Source organism: Lipophrys pholis (assembly GCF_963383615.2).
Source record: "Lipophrys pholis genome assembly, chromosome: 21".
NCBI classification, from domain to species: Eukaryota; Metazoa; Chordata; class Actinopteri; order Blenniiformes; family Blenniidae; genus Lipophrys; species Lipophrys pholis.
In genome coordinates, this window is record NC_137649.1 from 17,538,732 (window position 1) to 17,555,335 (window position 16,604).

At 43.1% G+C, this 16,604-nt stretch overlaps 3 protein-coding genes across 4 annotated transcripts; 2 read left to right on the plus strand and 1 right to left on the minus strand.

Moving 5' to 3' along the window:
- Positions 1-6,511, plus strand: wdr21 (WD repeat domain 21). Its single transcript, XM_080490362.1, has 13 exons — positions 1-440; positions 1,481-1,632; positions 1,863-2,020; positions 2,328-2,410; positions 2,831-2,933; positions 3,064-3,207; positions 3,305-3,354; positions 3,543-3,622; positions 3,921-4,013; positions 4,479-4,576; positions 4,689-4,865; positions 5,217-5,331; positions 5,420-6,511. The coding sequence occupies exons 1-13, from the start codon at positions 328-330 to the stop codon at positions 5,662-5,664; spliced, it is 1,611 nt and encodes a 536-aa protein (XP_080346488.1). The 5' UTR covers positions 1-327; the 3' UTR covers positions 5,665-6,511.
- zfyve1 (zinc finger, FYVE domain containing 1) lies at positions 5,825-12,996 on the minus strand. Of its 2 annotated transcripts, XM_080490361.1 has the most exons (13): positions 12,102-12,985; positions 11,848-12,021; positions 11,438-11,681; positions 11,084-11,344; positions 10,746-10,960; positions 10,548-10,654; positions 10,054-10,162; positions 9,879-9,976; positions 9,598-9,715; positions 9,143-9,313; positions 8,769-8,949; positions 8,558-8,671; positions 5,825-7,524 (listed from the first exon to the last, which is right to left on the minus strand). In XM_080490361.1, exons 2-13 carry the CDS (start codon positions 11,917-11,919, stop codon positions 7,292-7,294), a joined length of 1,923 nt encoding a protein of 640 aa, XP_080346487.1. In that variant the 5' UTR covers positions 11,920-12,021; positions 12,102-12,985; the 3' UTR covers positions 5,825-7,291. The 2 variants fall into 2 exon arrangements, with proteins under 2 accessions (XP_080346487.1, XP_080346486.1); XM_080490360.1 differs by having other exon boundaries at positions 11,848-12,996.
- A 240-nt stretch (positions 12,997-13,236) lies between these two features.
- On the plus strand, positions 13,237-16,604 carry pigh (phosphatidylinositol glycan anchor biosynthesis, class H). Its single transcript, XM_080490363.1, has 4 exons — positions 13,237-13,930; positions 15,208-15,417; positions 15,498-15,581; positions 15,693-16,604. Exons 1-4 carry the CDS (start codon positions 13,754-13,756, stop codon positions 15,765-15,767), a joined length of 546 nt encoding a protein of 181 aa, XP_080346489.1. The 5' UTR covers positions 13,237-13,753; the 3' UTR covers positions 15,768-16,604.

A 16,604-nucleotide genomic window follows, 5' to 3' on the forward strand; every position in this document is an offset into this window, starting at 1 on the left:
AATGAGCGGCTCCTGTAGGCGGGACAACGGTGCAGCAACTATTTGTACTGCAGGTACCTCACGAGGTTTGGATATTTTAACTATACTCTTTAGTATCAGTTCAAGTCGATAATAAAGTTTTAAATGGGTTTTTTGGGGGGGGCCCGTTAAGCCTTTGTTACTCGTGTTAAACGGAAAGCATAAATAGAATACATGCTCCTGAAGATGTGTAGCTAACATTAGCCGCAGAGTGCTAAAGCTAAGTTGCTAAGTGAGCCGAGACGTAAACACACTTCAGCGAAGTGGATGAAAGACAGAAAGACAACGTGATCTGAACTTAAAGACGGAATGAGGAAGTGGAACTGGCGAGAAGGACAACGACCGCACAGGCGACAAGGTGCTGGCCAACGCCAGGGATGGTACAGAGGCTCCAGGCAGAGATCAGCACGGGACGATCAGTGGTAGGTTCAACAAGTACCCACACAATATAGTGCTTAAAACATACACCAGGCTCTGTTTCAGTTGCGTGGATTTAGTCTGTGGTCTGAGAGGAAGTCCTTCATTGTCGTTGCTTTTAAATATAATATACAAGGAGTGGGGCTGTTTTAACAAACACTGACACAAACACATGCAGGCTGTTAGTGTCTATCACAGGCTATGTCAGTCCAGTCAGAAGAATGTTGGATACTGGGGGTGACGGATGTTACAACATGGGGGGGGGGGGTAGAAGCTGTGCATCAGTCTGTTTGTCCTACTTCTTTAGAAAGAGAGCAGGGAGTATGCTGTCTTAAGAAATGACACTGGCTTTCTTTTTTATATCTGTTAGTGTAAATGTCTGTGTGTGCTGGCAGCGATCATTTAAATCCTGTTTGGAACATCGTCCCTGCAGAGTACGAAGGAGGACAAATGCAGTGCGGAAGGCGAACGGTCACCACATACGGACCTTCCCTCTGTTCATTCACCTTGCCTTTTGCTATTTGATTTTAAAAAAGAAGTTATCCATCCACCTTCAAAACCACTTTTACCCTGTACGAGATTGCGGCGCACTGGAGCCAGCTCACTATGGGAGAGGGCAGGATATACCCTGGACAGGTTGCTAGTCCATCACAGGGCAAACACACAGAGACAGACAACCACACACACCTTCTTGCTATGAAGCAAGAGCACTAACCACTGCATCACCATGCGGCAAAATGAAATAATGCCTATTTGTTTTGCACAGTACTGTAGATGAGTTTAAGTTCAAGAGTGCTTTATCGTCCCTCATTCTTACTGAGGAGTTTATATAGCTGAATGAAAAGCAATACGGACAATAACAAAAGCCCACCTGACTTTAGTCAGCAATCTCACCTTGCAAAGGTGAGAAAAGTCCGGTAGAATTACCCCAGTTATTTTACTGCTCTCCTTCACGATCCTCTGCAGTCTGGTCTTATTCTTGAAGGACAGTGTTTCTGTTACTAATCGAGGTCACTTACCTTGAGTGTTCTTTTTTGGATCACAGGTATGGACACGATGATGCAGGGCCGTCCCATAGAACATCTCAAAGGAGACATCATAACCCGTCTTCTGCTGCATCTCTTCCCCCTCCTCCCTCATCTTCCTCAACTGCCCCATCTTCCTCATCTGCCTCTAAATCAAGCAGTGCTGCACCAGGTCAGTATTAGGCACCACTGCTCCTCCAGCTGCTAACTTCAGAACCATAAACCTTGATAACACAGAAATTGAACATGGACTCATTTTCTCTTTGCAACAGTTAGATGAATACACTTAAAGGTCATTTGTACTTCATTGTATTGCCTACTGAACACACAAAAATGATTCCATTCCATTTAAAACTGAGATCAATGTTGTGGACTCAATTTTGGTCACATTCTTTCTGCCAGAGCTGCCAGGCTTTTACTTTGACCCTGAGAAAAACCGGTACTTTCGCCTTTTGCCTGGACACAACAACTGTAACCCACTGACCAGAGAGCAGCTGCAGGAGAAGGAAAGAGAGAAAAAGAGAAACAAAATGCTCGAGGAGGATGAAAAGCCCAGGAAAGTAAGTTTTGCCATCCCTCTTTATTTCACAGCATTCTGCTGTTTGTTAGTGTTCAAGTCATAGAAAGTCATTTTGGGTAAAGGGGAAACTGTAATAACTTCACATCTCACCGTTCTGAGAGGATAAAAGGTCTACCTGATGTTGAGAAACACACAAGAAAAGTCACCCTCACATCTTCATCTACACCAAATTACACAAATTAATGCCAACGTTTTTGTTTGCTTTATTTCAATGCAGCAAAGGTTTTGCTTCATTCATTTCAGCATCTAGTTTCTTCTGATGGAACAGCTGTCGTCTTCTGTTCTAGAAAGCACCACGAACCGGACTAAACGCCTCACTGCTGCTGCAAAAAAGACACCTTGGCCTGTTACCCGAGAACTCCTACTGCAGGTACTGCATGCTCGTGTGTAGTTGAAACTGTTTTCCTTGTATCCTGACACTTCAGTTCAAAACCCACAGCTGTCATGCATTACAAGAAACAACCTCAGCAAAAGAAAGACCAACTTCAGTGCTAATGAGTTCTGTATGTTCACAGTGTGTGTATTGGGGTTGTTTTATCGGAGCGTTGCAGTCCCCTAATAATGATGTTAATCAATTTTGACATTGGATTGTAAGTGGTCATGAAAACAGAAGAAAACAATGTTGTCAAAATATCCTGCCTGACCTCAGTGTATGGACTCGACTCGTTTATTAGGCCAGGTGATTTCTGTTCATCCTCGAGGGAAAAAGAAGAAGGAATATCATAAAAAACATGTGTCAGTTGTTATATGAAGTACATTGTTTGTGGACGATCATTACTGTTGTTTTCAGGCTCATCCATGAGGTGAAAGTCGGTGGGATGAGACGCCACAAACTAGAGATCCAGAGCACCGACAACAGCAGCCCGAACACTGACAACTTCAGACTCATAGTGGTGAGAACAGATATTTTACACGCATAAGCTTACGCATTTATTCTCAATATCAGTTGTAGTTTAACACGTGTTGTTTCGCCGCACCTGCTGTTGTGTAGAACTGTTTTGTTGACTTCTCTTCTGACTTTAGGGGGATTCGGCGTGTGAGCGGGTGTTTACTGTAAACGACGTCTATCACGGTGGCTGCAAGTACGGCATCATGAACTTCAGCAGCAGCAGTCGAGGCTCTCTGTCGGTGGAAATGTGCGACAACCTGTATTTCACCAATCGCAAGGTGGCCGACACTTCACCTTGTGCACTACGCTGGCAATGTTCAACTATTTGTCTGTCCATGATTTTAACAGCTTTACTCTGCTTGTGTGTTCTTCTAGGTGAATTCAATCTGCTGGGCCTCGGTCAACTATCCCGATTCTCATGTTTTGTATCCTTCCTCAGCTTGTTTAGAGCTGTAAATCACGAACCTGACAGCAACTAAATCAACAGTAGGATTTGCGGTTGTTTCTAAAAAAAACAAAAAAGCCCCCGACAGTTTTCCATATGCAGATTGTTTTTTTTGTTTTTACAAGCGTTCCCATAGATTGATTGTTCCTTGACTGAAGTGGCTGTCAGGCTCTGTCTGGTGGGAGTGGCAGACACTCCTGGCTGCGTCAGTTTGCTTCCTGCTTCCCTTTTTAGCAACTCCAACCCAGGTTTGTCCCGCTCGTCACACTGCTTGTAAGACCCATTGTGCAGTTCATTGCTTCAGGTCAGCTAAAGCAAAGTGCTTAAACATAGTTTCAAAGGTTTTGTGGTCTTACTGCCGAAATCCTCAGAAGGCTGTTGTTCTTAAGACGTCTTTTAAAAGCAACTTTATCAGCATGAACATGATTCTCTGTAAATGCTGAGCCATTAGTGGGTTGGTAGTGTTTTCATTTGTTTGCCGACTGTAATCAGACTTCTCATTTTATTACTTATCCTCTTATTTATATCCACACCCTCTCCCCTCAGATCAGCCTGGGATGCTCTGCAGCTTCAAGATCTCCACAGCTTGGTCGTGTGCCTGGTGTCTCAACCCTCAGTTTGACAAGACTTTCAGCACTGGTCAGTTTCATTCTAATCAAGCCACGTGTTCAAGCGGAATAAGCATGAGGTCACTGATAATATTATGGTAATTAGGAAATCTTTGACCGTTTTATCCCATCACCACTGACGGGATTCTCAATAATAATAATTCCTACACTGTTCATGATTTCTAGAAAGTTTAAAAGCTATCAGAAAGCAGACAAACAAGGCTTTGCATACTGGTTTTTACAGCGGCTCACAGGATTTCTGCTGTACGGTCACAGACTAGATTTAAAACACAAGCTTCTCAGTAGCATCAAAAACACACCGTAATACTTAAGGAACCACCAGATATTGAAAGTTGAAGTTATCTTGGAAAAGATGGCAGAAGGACTCCCTCAATACACATTTTGTACCAATATCTACAGCCTCAATGTCAAAATTCATCCAAGTAGTGAAACTGTTCATTGCTCTAAAATGATGTATTTGTGCACGTGTGGGCAGGCCTCTCTCGCAGGGTCATTATAAAAGATGCAGAAACGGGCCGAACACAGACTTACAGTGTCGGCAGCGATGTCTTGGCTCAGCAGTTTGCCCTTAGGGTGAGTTATTCTTCACTTCAGAAACCTCTTCGTATGTTCTGTTTAGTTAAGAGGTCATTGGTAAAGAAGAGCACAGAGTTCGAGGAACTAAAAGCACTTTTAACGTCTGCAGGTCCCCGTCCTGTTTAACGGCTGCCGATCGGGGGAGATATTCAGCATGGACCTGCGGCAGCGCGGCCGCAGGGATCAGAGCTGGAAGGCCACTCGCTTCCACCAGGAGTCGGCCATCACTTCTGTGCGCGTCCTGCAAGATGAGAACTACCTGCTGGCTGCCGACATGCTGGGCCAGGTCAGCTTATTTCTTGAAGCATGAACGTTTAAGAGTAAATTGTTTTGCTCCTGAGATGATGGATGAAAGTGCAAAAGTAACATTCAACTCATAATCAATCCATCAATCAATGAATGAAACATGACAAACTGGATCAGGCAATCATTTCAATATTTACCAGAACACCATCGGTTATTTTTAAAAAGCAACTAAAATCATTTCAACTTTCTCTTCTTAGTCCCTAATCTTTAATCATTTTTGTTTCCTCGTGAAGTACTTTGAGCCGTATTAAAGGTGAATCAACAAAGTGAAGGTTCAGAAATTCAAACTATTCTCGCAACGTCATAGTATGCGTTCTTTTTTCATGTGCAGATCAAGCTGTGGGATGTGCGAGGATCCAAGCCAGTGCAGGAGTACCAGGGTCATCACAACGAGCACGCCTACCTTCCCATCCACGTCAATGAGCGTGAAGGTCTCCTGCTGGCAGGTACCAGAGAATCGACAGTTGTACGAGTCCTATCAAAAAGGCTTCTCTTGCCGGAGTCTGACTGTTTCCCTCGCTGGCTTTTCCACAGTGGGTCAAGATTGCTACACGAGATTATGGAGCTTGAAGGACGGCCACCTCCTACGAACCATCCCGTCTCCTCACCCGGTCGCAAACGACTCGATCCCAAGCGTGGTCTTCTCCTCTAACCTGGGCGGCTGCAGGGGGCTCCCCGGGCTGCTCATGGCCGTCAAACACGACCTCTACTACTTCCCGTACAACACTGACTACCAGGAAGGAGGAGAGCCGAGGGCCGGCTCCGAGGGGAATGATTAAAACATTTCCCACATGAAAGTTGATTCAACCCATCAGCCAGTATACACACGGTCCATCTACAAGAAGCTACCTTTATTCTCAGGGGAATATTCTTTTGTTCATTATCATCCACACACTTTTACAATTACATCATGCGTCCCTTTTGAACAGAAGTGCACTTACTGGAGACATGATTTTTATTTTTATTAATCATAAGCAATTGCTGATTCGCTTTTCAAAGGGCAGTACTGTGGGTTTTTTTTTTTATAAATCATCAGTTTTTCTAATTCCCATTAAATCCCAGTTCTGATAATGAAGATTTAATAAACACAGAAAACTCATTTGTACGTTTTCCGGAATGACTCATACACTCATGTTGCTTGCGTTTTTGCAGTTTAATACATACCGTATACGAACACAGGATAGTGATTGGTTTCATGTGAGATTCATATTCGTAGATCAGACTGGAGCAGTGATGACATTGTCCTGGTCCGAGTCAAAGTCTGATATTTTGATCGTTGACATGAACGTTCCAATTCATGTCAGACAAATACGGTCAACAGAAAATCTGACTACTGTTACCAGCAGCCTCAAACACAACTGACCTGACGCCGCAGCTTATTTCAAAGCTCTGCAGTTTTGAATTGACAGAAACACGCTTGGTTGAATTCTCTCCTGTTTCGAGGGCCCAGCCTCAAAGATGGTTTGAAATCTTTCGCTACTGTGAGCCAGCCACTCTAGAAAAGCTGTTCCAATGACTCCTACTTCAGTCACACTACGCCTGTTAATATATAGTAGTTTTGACATTTAAAGACATGTGGCAATTTAAAAAAAGAAAAATCCCTAATAAAGTAAACTTTTTTCCCCCATATATGTATATTTTGAGTAAAATTTAAAACACTTACTCTGGACAGCATTATTAAGGCTGTTCTTAAATCATCTGCCCATTCAAGCGTGCACACAACCACAAAGGATCAAGGGATTATGTAAGTAGCAATTACTAAGTAATTATTATATAAGTTGGAATGCATCTCAATGCTAATGAAGTGGCTTCTGATTGTTCTGGGATTTTATTCTTGAAGCCAAAAATCACAATCTGGACTGAATAGGAAGAATATGACTTAAGAACCATTTAAAGGAGGGGAATTATCGTTCCCTGATATTGCATCAGTATAAAATCAGTCAGTACTTGCACCTGAAAGAGGTTTTGACACGTACCCCAACTCAGATGAAAAGGTGCATATAATACAAGTATGTCACATCTGGGAGGATTGTCAAAGGGTCAGGGGTTTCTTGTGCATTAGTATATTGGTTCCAAAGGGGCACGTAGAATTACCTGCACTCAGCTGTTATTCAGCCGTAACACTCGCTTTCATCATCTCCGTTGTTTCATCTTCTAGATATTCAAGTCTCACTCCGACTGGGACTCTTCACAGTGTAAATTATACGCATATTAAAGTGAACTAGAATAAAGGGACTGAAGTGACACGAGACCAGCTTTAAAAAAAACAAAAAATAAAGTGTCTATCCTGCCATAGTCTCAAAGCAGCAAGAAAACTCTTTATAGTTAAGCCTCTTAAGCCAGACTCAAAATGTCGCTTCCAGTTTTTACGGCGGTTATTAAACCATCCCCGCGCTTCCCCTGCTGCTAGAGCTCCCCGGGCTTCTGATTGCAACCGTTGCAGACCCTCACGGGATGATCCCAGCCGCGGGACGGCACGGAGCGGCGCTCCTGGGAGCAGTCGTCGCACACGCCCTGTCCACAGGCACGGCAGTGATGGATGGAGAGACGCGGGGTGAACTCCCTTTGGCACTCGCAGCAGGAGTGGATGTCCTGGTCCGGGACCCAGTAGGCCGGGCGAGCCGCGTCCTTCACGAGACCTGGACAAACAGATTGAAAGACACAGCCAAGTCAACCAAAGATAAACGTTGAGGGTTAACTGTCTGCGGTTGGTAACCAATTGTGTTTTATCAGTGATGCAACCATTTCCTGAAAACAACAGACAGATTTCAGGTAGAACTTGATCTCTCATGAAATCTTAACCAACCAACTTGTAAAGGTTGTACAAGAGCACCTCAGCATCAAACTGACATTCTCTCCGTGTACGAAAGCCAACCACTTTTTCTTGTATAAAATAGAATTTATTAATTCTGATCATGTTTCATTGTATCTCTCCTGACATATTCCTATATCTGTTGGCACGGGTCACTCGCACTCAAAACAGACTGGAAAGTGTCGTGAAGATGTGTTGCAAAACTGCACTAAACACTCAACTATCCAAATGTTTGGTACAAGACAAGAAAACTTAAAAAAGCAATCTTAAGTGCCCTGATCCACCCCTATGGCAACAACAAACCAGTAGGGTAAAATTAACCTGTCTCACGACGGTCTAATCAAAGCCCACGTTCCCTATTAGTGGGTGAACAACCCAACGCTTGGTGAATTCTGCTGCACAATGATAGGAAGATCTGACATCGAAGGATCAAAAAGCCAGTTCTCCCTGTGGTGACTTTTCTGACGCACCGGCCGATGCGAAGTGGAAGAGCTGACAAACGCAACAAAGCACTACAAGAGTTGGCGATCCGGAGCGTAGAACCTCGGAGGCTTTAACAGTCCAGAGTCTGTGCTGGACCACCGGACTCCACTATCTCCACACACATCCAGTGGCTGCTCGTATGTCTATTTCACCTGCCTGTGCTGCTTCTACTGGGACACCGAACTGATTCTACTCGGGGAAGATGTACCGTTGTATTCCACTCTCTTGAGTTGCTGATGTGGGGCCCACACACTTCTGGTGAGTCATTTATTCGTGTCCTGTCGCTCCCCTGTGCCGCTTCGTCATGTTGGTAGGTGGATGCGTGTCTGCAGGTCTCTATTCACACGAATTCAACAAGAGAAAGATCTCGGGCTCACCAAGTGGTATGTCGATGGCACCGACGACGGCTCCTATCGTGTTCTGAACGGCCTCTCCAACTTTCCGCGCTATCAGAGTGCCTCCCTCCTCCTCCAAGGCGGCGTCCAGCAACTCTACAACACGCACAGATCAAATCAGACAATTCACAGTTTGCTGTGAAAATGATTGCTGCTGCATGTTGAATTCACATATAGGGACTAATTTGTGTACCGGTTGGGATTTCCCTGTTGTGGAAACAGGCGTCGCAGACTCTAACTGCAGCGAGGCCCCAGCCTCTCTCTGGGACTGGCCGGGTTTTGGAGGAGCAGGCGTCACAGAAACCCTCCCCACAGGCACGGCAGTGGTGCTTAGTGTAATTCGGCTGGAACTCCTCACCACATTTATGGCATTTCTACAACACAGTGAAATCAGACTTTACTTTCAATGAAATACATATGTAGGACAATAAAATGTTCCCCCTACATCCTTTGGTTGATGGATCCAATAAACACAATATTATAGACACTGACACTTTGGGTTTCCTGACATTGAGACTAGCACTTTATGTGCTTGTGTTATTCTACACTTCCAGTAAAGTCCTGTACCATGATGAGGGAGTTGGGTTTCCAGTAGGCAGGGGCAATCTGGTCTGTGAGCCAGGAGGTTACAGCTTTGGCAGGCTTCACACTCAGTTCAGAGACAGACTGAGAAATGTATTTGACTCCATCCAACAGCCTTTGTGCAGCATTGTTGTTGTCCTTCAAAAAACCATCCGACTGTGAAGAAGAGAACAACAGATTTCAGATCAATTAAAGAGAATTTATGCAAGTGCAAGTCACCGTTTTCACTGACTAACATCGGACAAGGCAATATTTCATTTTGACAGCATTCATAAATGTTGTAGTACACACTCATCAACATGCTTCTTTCCTTTAAGAACAAACTGCACTGTAAAGGCTTGCCGCTTTCAATGTGACTTCATTCTTTTGACTAAAAACCACCAAAATCTTGGCCTCCACATTTCTTTAATTGATTCAAAAAGAATGTATTTATCTTGTACCCCTGGCCAGATGTGCTGGATCTCAGTTCTGACCACTGTTTCCACTGGATCCTGGTTTCCATACCAGTACTGCCTGCTTCTGTAGATCACTGCGCAGTTGGGACACTCAATAACATATCTGTACAAAGACAAAAAGATCACAGTTTCGGTACCACCATGGAGACAGGGGCAAAGGTGTCACATGGACAAGTAGTGCTCGACATCTTGTATTGTCGCTTAGTTTTTCATCTCACTTAATGGGAGCATATTACATTTTTTGTGGCAGCAGAAGCTGGACTCACCCAGACCAGGCGTAGATAGCCAAGCCAAACCACGGTGAGTCAGACGAGGCCGTCGTTTTGGGAACCACTATTACCTCCTTTCCTCCCTCATAGCAGGCCTGTGGAGTCCAACACAGACACTCAGAACCCCGTCAAAGAGACGCACCTCTCCATGTGCAGGGCGTTTTGCACTTGCCTTGCAAGTATAGATGCGGTTGTCGTACTGTGCAGAGTAGCGACAGCGATGTTTGGCTTCGTGGTCAAGTCCTTCCTTCAAGTGATTCATGCTTCTCTTACAGCCGGACCTGAAAGAGGGAGCGCACATAATAATGTGACCACTTGACATCAGCTTTGCTTTGACAGTATCATCTTTTATTTGGCTATCATGATAACTCTGACCTAAAATCAAGAGAAACTGCATTTGTAAGTTATTTGGTGGTTCCTACATGTTTTTAAGAGTTTATGTGAGTAAAATTTTCCCATTATATCATCATGTTCCACCTCAACTAGTAAAGCAGTAGTTCTGCTATAAAAACTGATGTGTCACTAACAGGTTTAGCACAAGGATTCCCACAAAAAGTGGGTATTTAATTGTGAACCATTTGATTCTTTAACGTCTACAGATGCCCTGCTGTATTTATTTTTTGGTTGATGTGAAGGCAAGTTTCTGTTCTGCACATAGATACATACCCACAGCTGAGGCAGATGCAGGAGCAGGTAAAGTACTCATCAGGAAAAAAGGAGTTGCTCGTCATGTGCTCATCTTGAATATCCCCGCTAAAGCGTTCGCTCAGGGCCTGAATGAAAAAGAGGTGGGAGAAGATCTGAATGACGTTCCAAAATGTATAAAACAATCCATACCTGCATATTACAAATAAGCATTGCCACCTGTAGAGCTTTGAAGATGACACTCGCAGAACGAGGTGAGCGAGTGGTATTGTTGTCCAGCTGTTGCTCCAGGTTGCGCAGCAACCCGCTGAAGTCTGTAGGAGGGTTGTACGTGCGAGTCCCACGGTACTGAACGGAGCTGAACGCTTCAGGAAATAGTCCCAGCTTTCTGAAACGCTCCTGTAGCAGGCGGTCGGCTGATTGAGATGGTTTGTCTTCATTTGGGGTAACATGTAGCAGACAAAATGGACACAATGAATCACATGAAGACAACTCAACAAAACTATAAAGTCTTGGTTAGTAACTTCCTAAAGTAAGTACAGACTTCTTTGATGTACCTGAGCCAAGCAGCTTGGTGTGAACCGTTTCGTGAAAGATAATCACAGCAGGGCCAAGGGTGGACAGCGGGACATCCAGACCACAGCGGGTAGTGGTCGCCTTCAACTCCCTCGTGAAGTGTTTGATGTAGGCATCTGATGCATCACCAAGGAACTTGAAGAGATCATCATGGAGACGGTCAGCGTGCGTTCGATAGATGACAACATCGGAAATAGCGAGGACCTTGAGGAGCAGGCGGGTACGCTGACCCTGATTGGCTCCTGATGGATGAAAATATGGTGATTTAGAGAAATAAAAAAGCCACCTTGACTACATTTTTTTTTTTTTTTTTATAATAATGGCTTGTCACGTACCAGCTCCAAGCAGGCCCTCTGTGTCGATGACTACAACCCAATGAAGAGGGTCCATAGCTGCCCAAACTCCTACAGTACAGGACTCTTGAGTGGGAGACGTCTTGAAAACTTCTCTTCCGAGAAAGAAGGTGTGGTTGAGGGTGTGGGATTTTCCCTCCCCAGTGTTTCCAAAGATGGAGACGACCTTCAGGAGTTCATCTGGTCTACAGCCCAATCTGTTGACAAAGTCCTCCTCGTCCTTTACCTGAGAATCCACACAATAACATCAAAATAATTACAACATGTCCTAAATCCTTCCGTGAGGACTCGTGCAAGTTATGCCACCCTTCATTCTTGTCTTGAAAGACAAGCACACCAGAAATAAGAATTTAGGTCTCAAATGTTGAAGTGTGCTTTCTCTGGCATCATACCTGCATCTCCTCCTTCTCATCCACTAACAGGAAGCTGCACACCTTCTCCAGCTTGGCTTTAAAGATCTCCATCTCTGCCTCCCCAGCACCTACACTGTTCTCCTGAGGAGCTTTGGCAGGGGGATAAAGTGTCAGTGGGTGCTTCCTCTTGTTGACTCCACCATGGGTGCGTTTCTGGCAATCCAAACACAGGTTTATCTTACAACCCTGGCAGCGCACCACCGCTCTGAGCCTGACAGAGCAGCTGCTGTCACCTTTACACGAGTCACAGAAAGGAACGTGGCCCGGCGCGATCCGGACCCGGTCGTGATTCCTCATCCGCTCCTGGCGATGCAGCTCCAGCTCGCAGCGGCCACACTGCAGACTGCCGCATTCATCGCATTCAAACGCCGCCTCATCTGAACCCCCGCAGGCGTAGCTCTCCTGGCACACTAGGACTGTGTTCATACCTTTATCTACAGCCGATCCCTGACCACTCATGTCAGACCTGCCGACACAACACCTGCTGCTCGAGAGTAACAGTAGCTAAAGTGGGATTGCGAAATTAAGTGCAAGGCAGGACACCAAGTTATGGCACGGCGAGGTAAATATCTCTGACCAGATGTCATTTAACTCCTTTGGCTCAGTTTCACTCAGGAGCAAATCTATCGAAATCACATCAACTGGGCACCTTGATACTACTTAGTCACAGAACTGTCTCTAAAGCAAAACAAGTATTAAAGATGATGTCAAGTACACAGGCTCAGGTAGTAATTTGTTACAAGTCCTCGTTAGCTACCATTCGCTGCCCTGTATATATTTGTAATTATAGTAAGTTATTTATAGCAATTAAGATTCCACTCAAAAGTAGCCCGATGCGCTAGTCATAGTGGAAGTTAAGTAACAGCCTGACGTTAGCTCACAGCAGCTACACAAAGAGACACACTCCTCAAGAAACAAACAACCTCATTTCAGTCCACTAACCGAGCAGATGCTACCAGTCCGCCGAACGACGACTAAGCTGAACGCCGCCTCGTCACGATCCAAAACGAGACTCTGTACTGTACAACCGTACATATATCTGACGCTGCTGACAAAGTTATCTGGGTTATTTTGTGTCGGAACCCTGGAGATGTTGTCGCTTTTACATCAGCTGATCGGCTTGTTTTTATCCAGAGGTTAAGGGTCATCTCCAACCGCGAAGCATTCTGGGAAATGAAGTCCTTACGAGTCAGACCAGTCGTTTTTATGTCCTCTTAACACACACAGCGACTGATATTTATATCCGTATTTTATATTATTTTTCGTTTAATTTTTAAAGTTAATCTTTATGGAGTGATATAAAAAACGTAACTTAACGAACATGAAATATCGACAGCCATCACCCATAATGCTTTGTTCTTTCCAGCTGCTCGAGCATTCACTTGAATGTCACACCGGCGTACACCGAACACACAGTAAAGGGGGGGACAACTGATATAGGTACACTGCTTGTTAAATGTATTTAATGTATCATATTCCTTTTAACCATGTCTTGTTGTCGTGATTGCTTCAGCTACTCGTCACATCTAACACACTTATCACGTACTGAGTCAAAAGCACTTAGGGAAACTCCCTGTAACCGGGACACTCCGGTGTGATTTACTAACCACCCCAAGGGACTATCGAGTGTTGTTGGTACTTGGTGCTGCAAGTCTCTATATTAAAAGTTTAGTTTTATATGCTTTTTTAAAAATTTGTTTTGTAGCCCGGATGTACATATGTCATTTCATCTTTAACGGTGATTGTATCTTCTTCTTTTTTTTTCAACTATTATAATCGCAAGCCGCTGACCTCTGCTGTCGCTCTCCTACGTTAGCTCGAGGCTAACTGTATTCTACATGCTCGCCTTTTCTTCCCATTTCACATCGTTTTCGGTGCACACACGATGGAGGACGATATATACAGTGACATCGGTGGCAAAGCCATCTCTCTGGACTGCCAGAAACACTCTAGCTTCTGCAGCGAGTTCACCGTGAGCTCCCCTAAAGTCTCCATCGGTAAGGTGATGGCGTACACCTGCTGCGTGTGGCTGTTTGCTTACATCGTGTTCTTCTTCACAGAGGTGAGATACACTTATCTTTATCATGACAAGTCAATGATTACTAGAGTCATGTTTTTTTCAGATACATTTTATGACACACTGCTATTCGTGATACCGATCATCACACTCACTCTCACAAAAACGGTAAAAAATAACTACTAATAAATGTGTTTTTAAAGGAGAAATACCATAGCAATCTCAAAGATCACCACTATTTGCATTAAATGTATCGAACATCATAATAGACACCAAACTGAATGCATGCATGATATATCAATTCCTATAGTTTTGACCCTTTTGACCTTATTCTTATGATCTCAGGAGCGAGACCTTTGTTTGGGTTTTGTTGAGTTTTATGCATCTTCACTAAATCATATGAGACAAGAAAGAAATTCAGATTTTACATAAAGCCTATAGAAGAGATAATGAAGCACACTATCAGTATTTAAGACTTGACATTGCATTCAGTTTGGGATATTACAATGTCACATGTACTGTTCTAATCTCTAGCTATAAAGCGCCTATTGAAATGAGTGTTATCTACTTTTAGATACTGTATTCGAATCATGTGTTTCAAAAGAACCAGGAGCCATCCCTACTGTATATACTGATATCAAAGTGTTGGAATTTGTTGATCCAAGGAGTGTAATGATAAGTTGTGCATGTTAGATGGCAACGTAATGCTTTTCATGCTCTGCTTTATTAAAAACAAACAAAATAAAACAGTTTTAACTGTTGTTCAAGGAAAAGAAACAAAACACCCTCCTCCAGACTTGAAAGAACAAATAATTTGTAAAGTATGATCATTACTGATTCTGACTGAATGGAAACGTTCTTTGTCAGCACAACCTGTGTTTGGTAGATTATTGCTTTTTTTTGTAAGAATCGTTCTTCTCTTGGTAACACACTTAAGACCACTGAAACACCTGATTACACCTGAAACACCACAAATGTAAGTAACGTGCAATTGTGAGATGAGCAGTCCTGCTTTTATCGTCACAGCAACCAAACCAAACGAGAGATAAATCTTCTACCAAACTTAATTTCCATTACTTTATGTGTTTGGTTCATATTATTGGGGTTTAGGTTAATAAATACAATGAGGTTTGTTCTGAAATCTGATAGTGATTGAAATATTATAATGTTGTATAATCTTCACGTCACCATAACTAATATATATTTTTGATTTGCTGTTGTCATAATTATTTATAAAGTAATGCTTTCTTCACTGAAATTGAATGAAGGATACAAGCATGTCAGGACTTTTCGAAGAATCTTTTTTCCGGCTTCTTTTTCAGAACACGGCTGTCCTGTCCGGCGCCATTCTCATCACCCTCCTGGGGATGATGCTGTACATTCACTTTGTGAAGGTGGACCACGAGTCGCTCCTGGTTATCGGCTCTCTGGGCATCCAGGTGTCGTCCAGTTACGCCTCAGGACGCGAGGTCACCACCTTCATCGAGATGAGCAAGATCAAAGACATTGTCATCAACGAGGCTATTTACATGGTACGTTGACTCTGCAGTTGATTTGTTGGTCGTGTGTGCTTTTTTGAGTGATGCCTTATCTTTCTTTGTTTTTATTTTAGCATCAAATCATCTTCTACCTTTGCATACTGTTGAAGGACCCATCAGAAGTGAATGCCGTGTCCAGCGTTGTGCCCTTGTTTCAGGTGAGGATTCATGTTTGCATCTTTCAGGAAGCAACGCGACGGGCGAGTTGCTCCTGAAAACCTGAATCTAATGAACATCATCTCTTTTTCTTTTCTTTTTTTCTTCCCCAGAGTTCAAAGCCGAGGCTCAATTGTTTGGAGAAAGTATACAAAAGCTGTCAGGAGATTCTCTCCAAGTGCCAATGACACATGCAAGTCCTACAAAAGTTTGAATTCCTGTAACACTGGATGTTTTAAATCACCTAAAATGTCTCCTTTTGAGTTTAAGTATTCTAACTTTAACTTAACTAACTTTAACTTTCTTTTTACACTGTTGTTACAGTGTTCCATAAACACAAAACTAGTTGTAACAACAGCAGTTTAGTCATTGAAATGAAGGTATTAGGGTGACACAGTGGTGTAGTGGTTAGTGTTCTGGCCTGGCAGGGTGTATAGCTCAGCTTTAAGTCAAGTTGTTAACCTTTCTGAGCACATGTGGGGTTTTTTTTTCTGGGAGCCACCATCACCATCTCCAGTCCCACATCCACAAAAAGTTGGCTTCCATTTATTAATAAAACAATGTTTATCATCATTTGCATTGCTGACCTGTAGAGCAAAAAAAAAAATCAAGATTCTTTTATAACCTTGCTGACATGTGGGGTTCTCAGTCGATGACGTACAATGTAGGCTTTGCAAACAACTTTCTACTGTAAGATAAAACATATGACACATTATTTTAAAAAAAAAAGCCAGCAACACTGTGTTTTTGTATTTATTCAAAATTGATTTAATTTCCTAAAGACCAAAATCGATAAAAAATGTATTTTGTTGTGTAGCAACTTAATTCTCATCTCTGGTGTTATATTACTTGTTTAACCCCACAAAAAAAATTACCAGTATTGTATTAAACCATAAAAACATTTAAGTATATGTGTTTTTGTAACTTATGTGTTTGTCATTGTTTCTATTTTAACTAAATGTGTTGTTTCTATTTGCGGAAAAAAAAATATATAATTCTTGTTATTTCAATAAAAAGTATTTGAT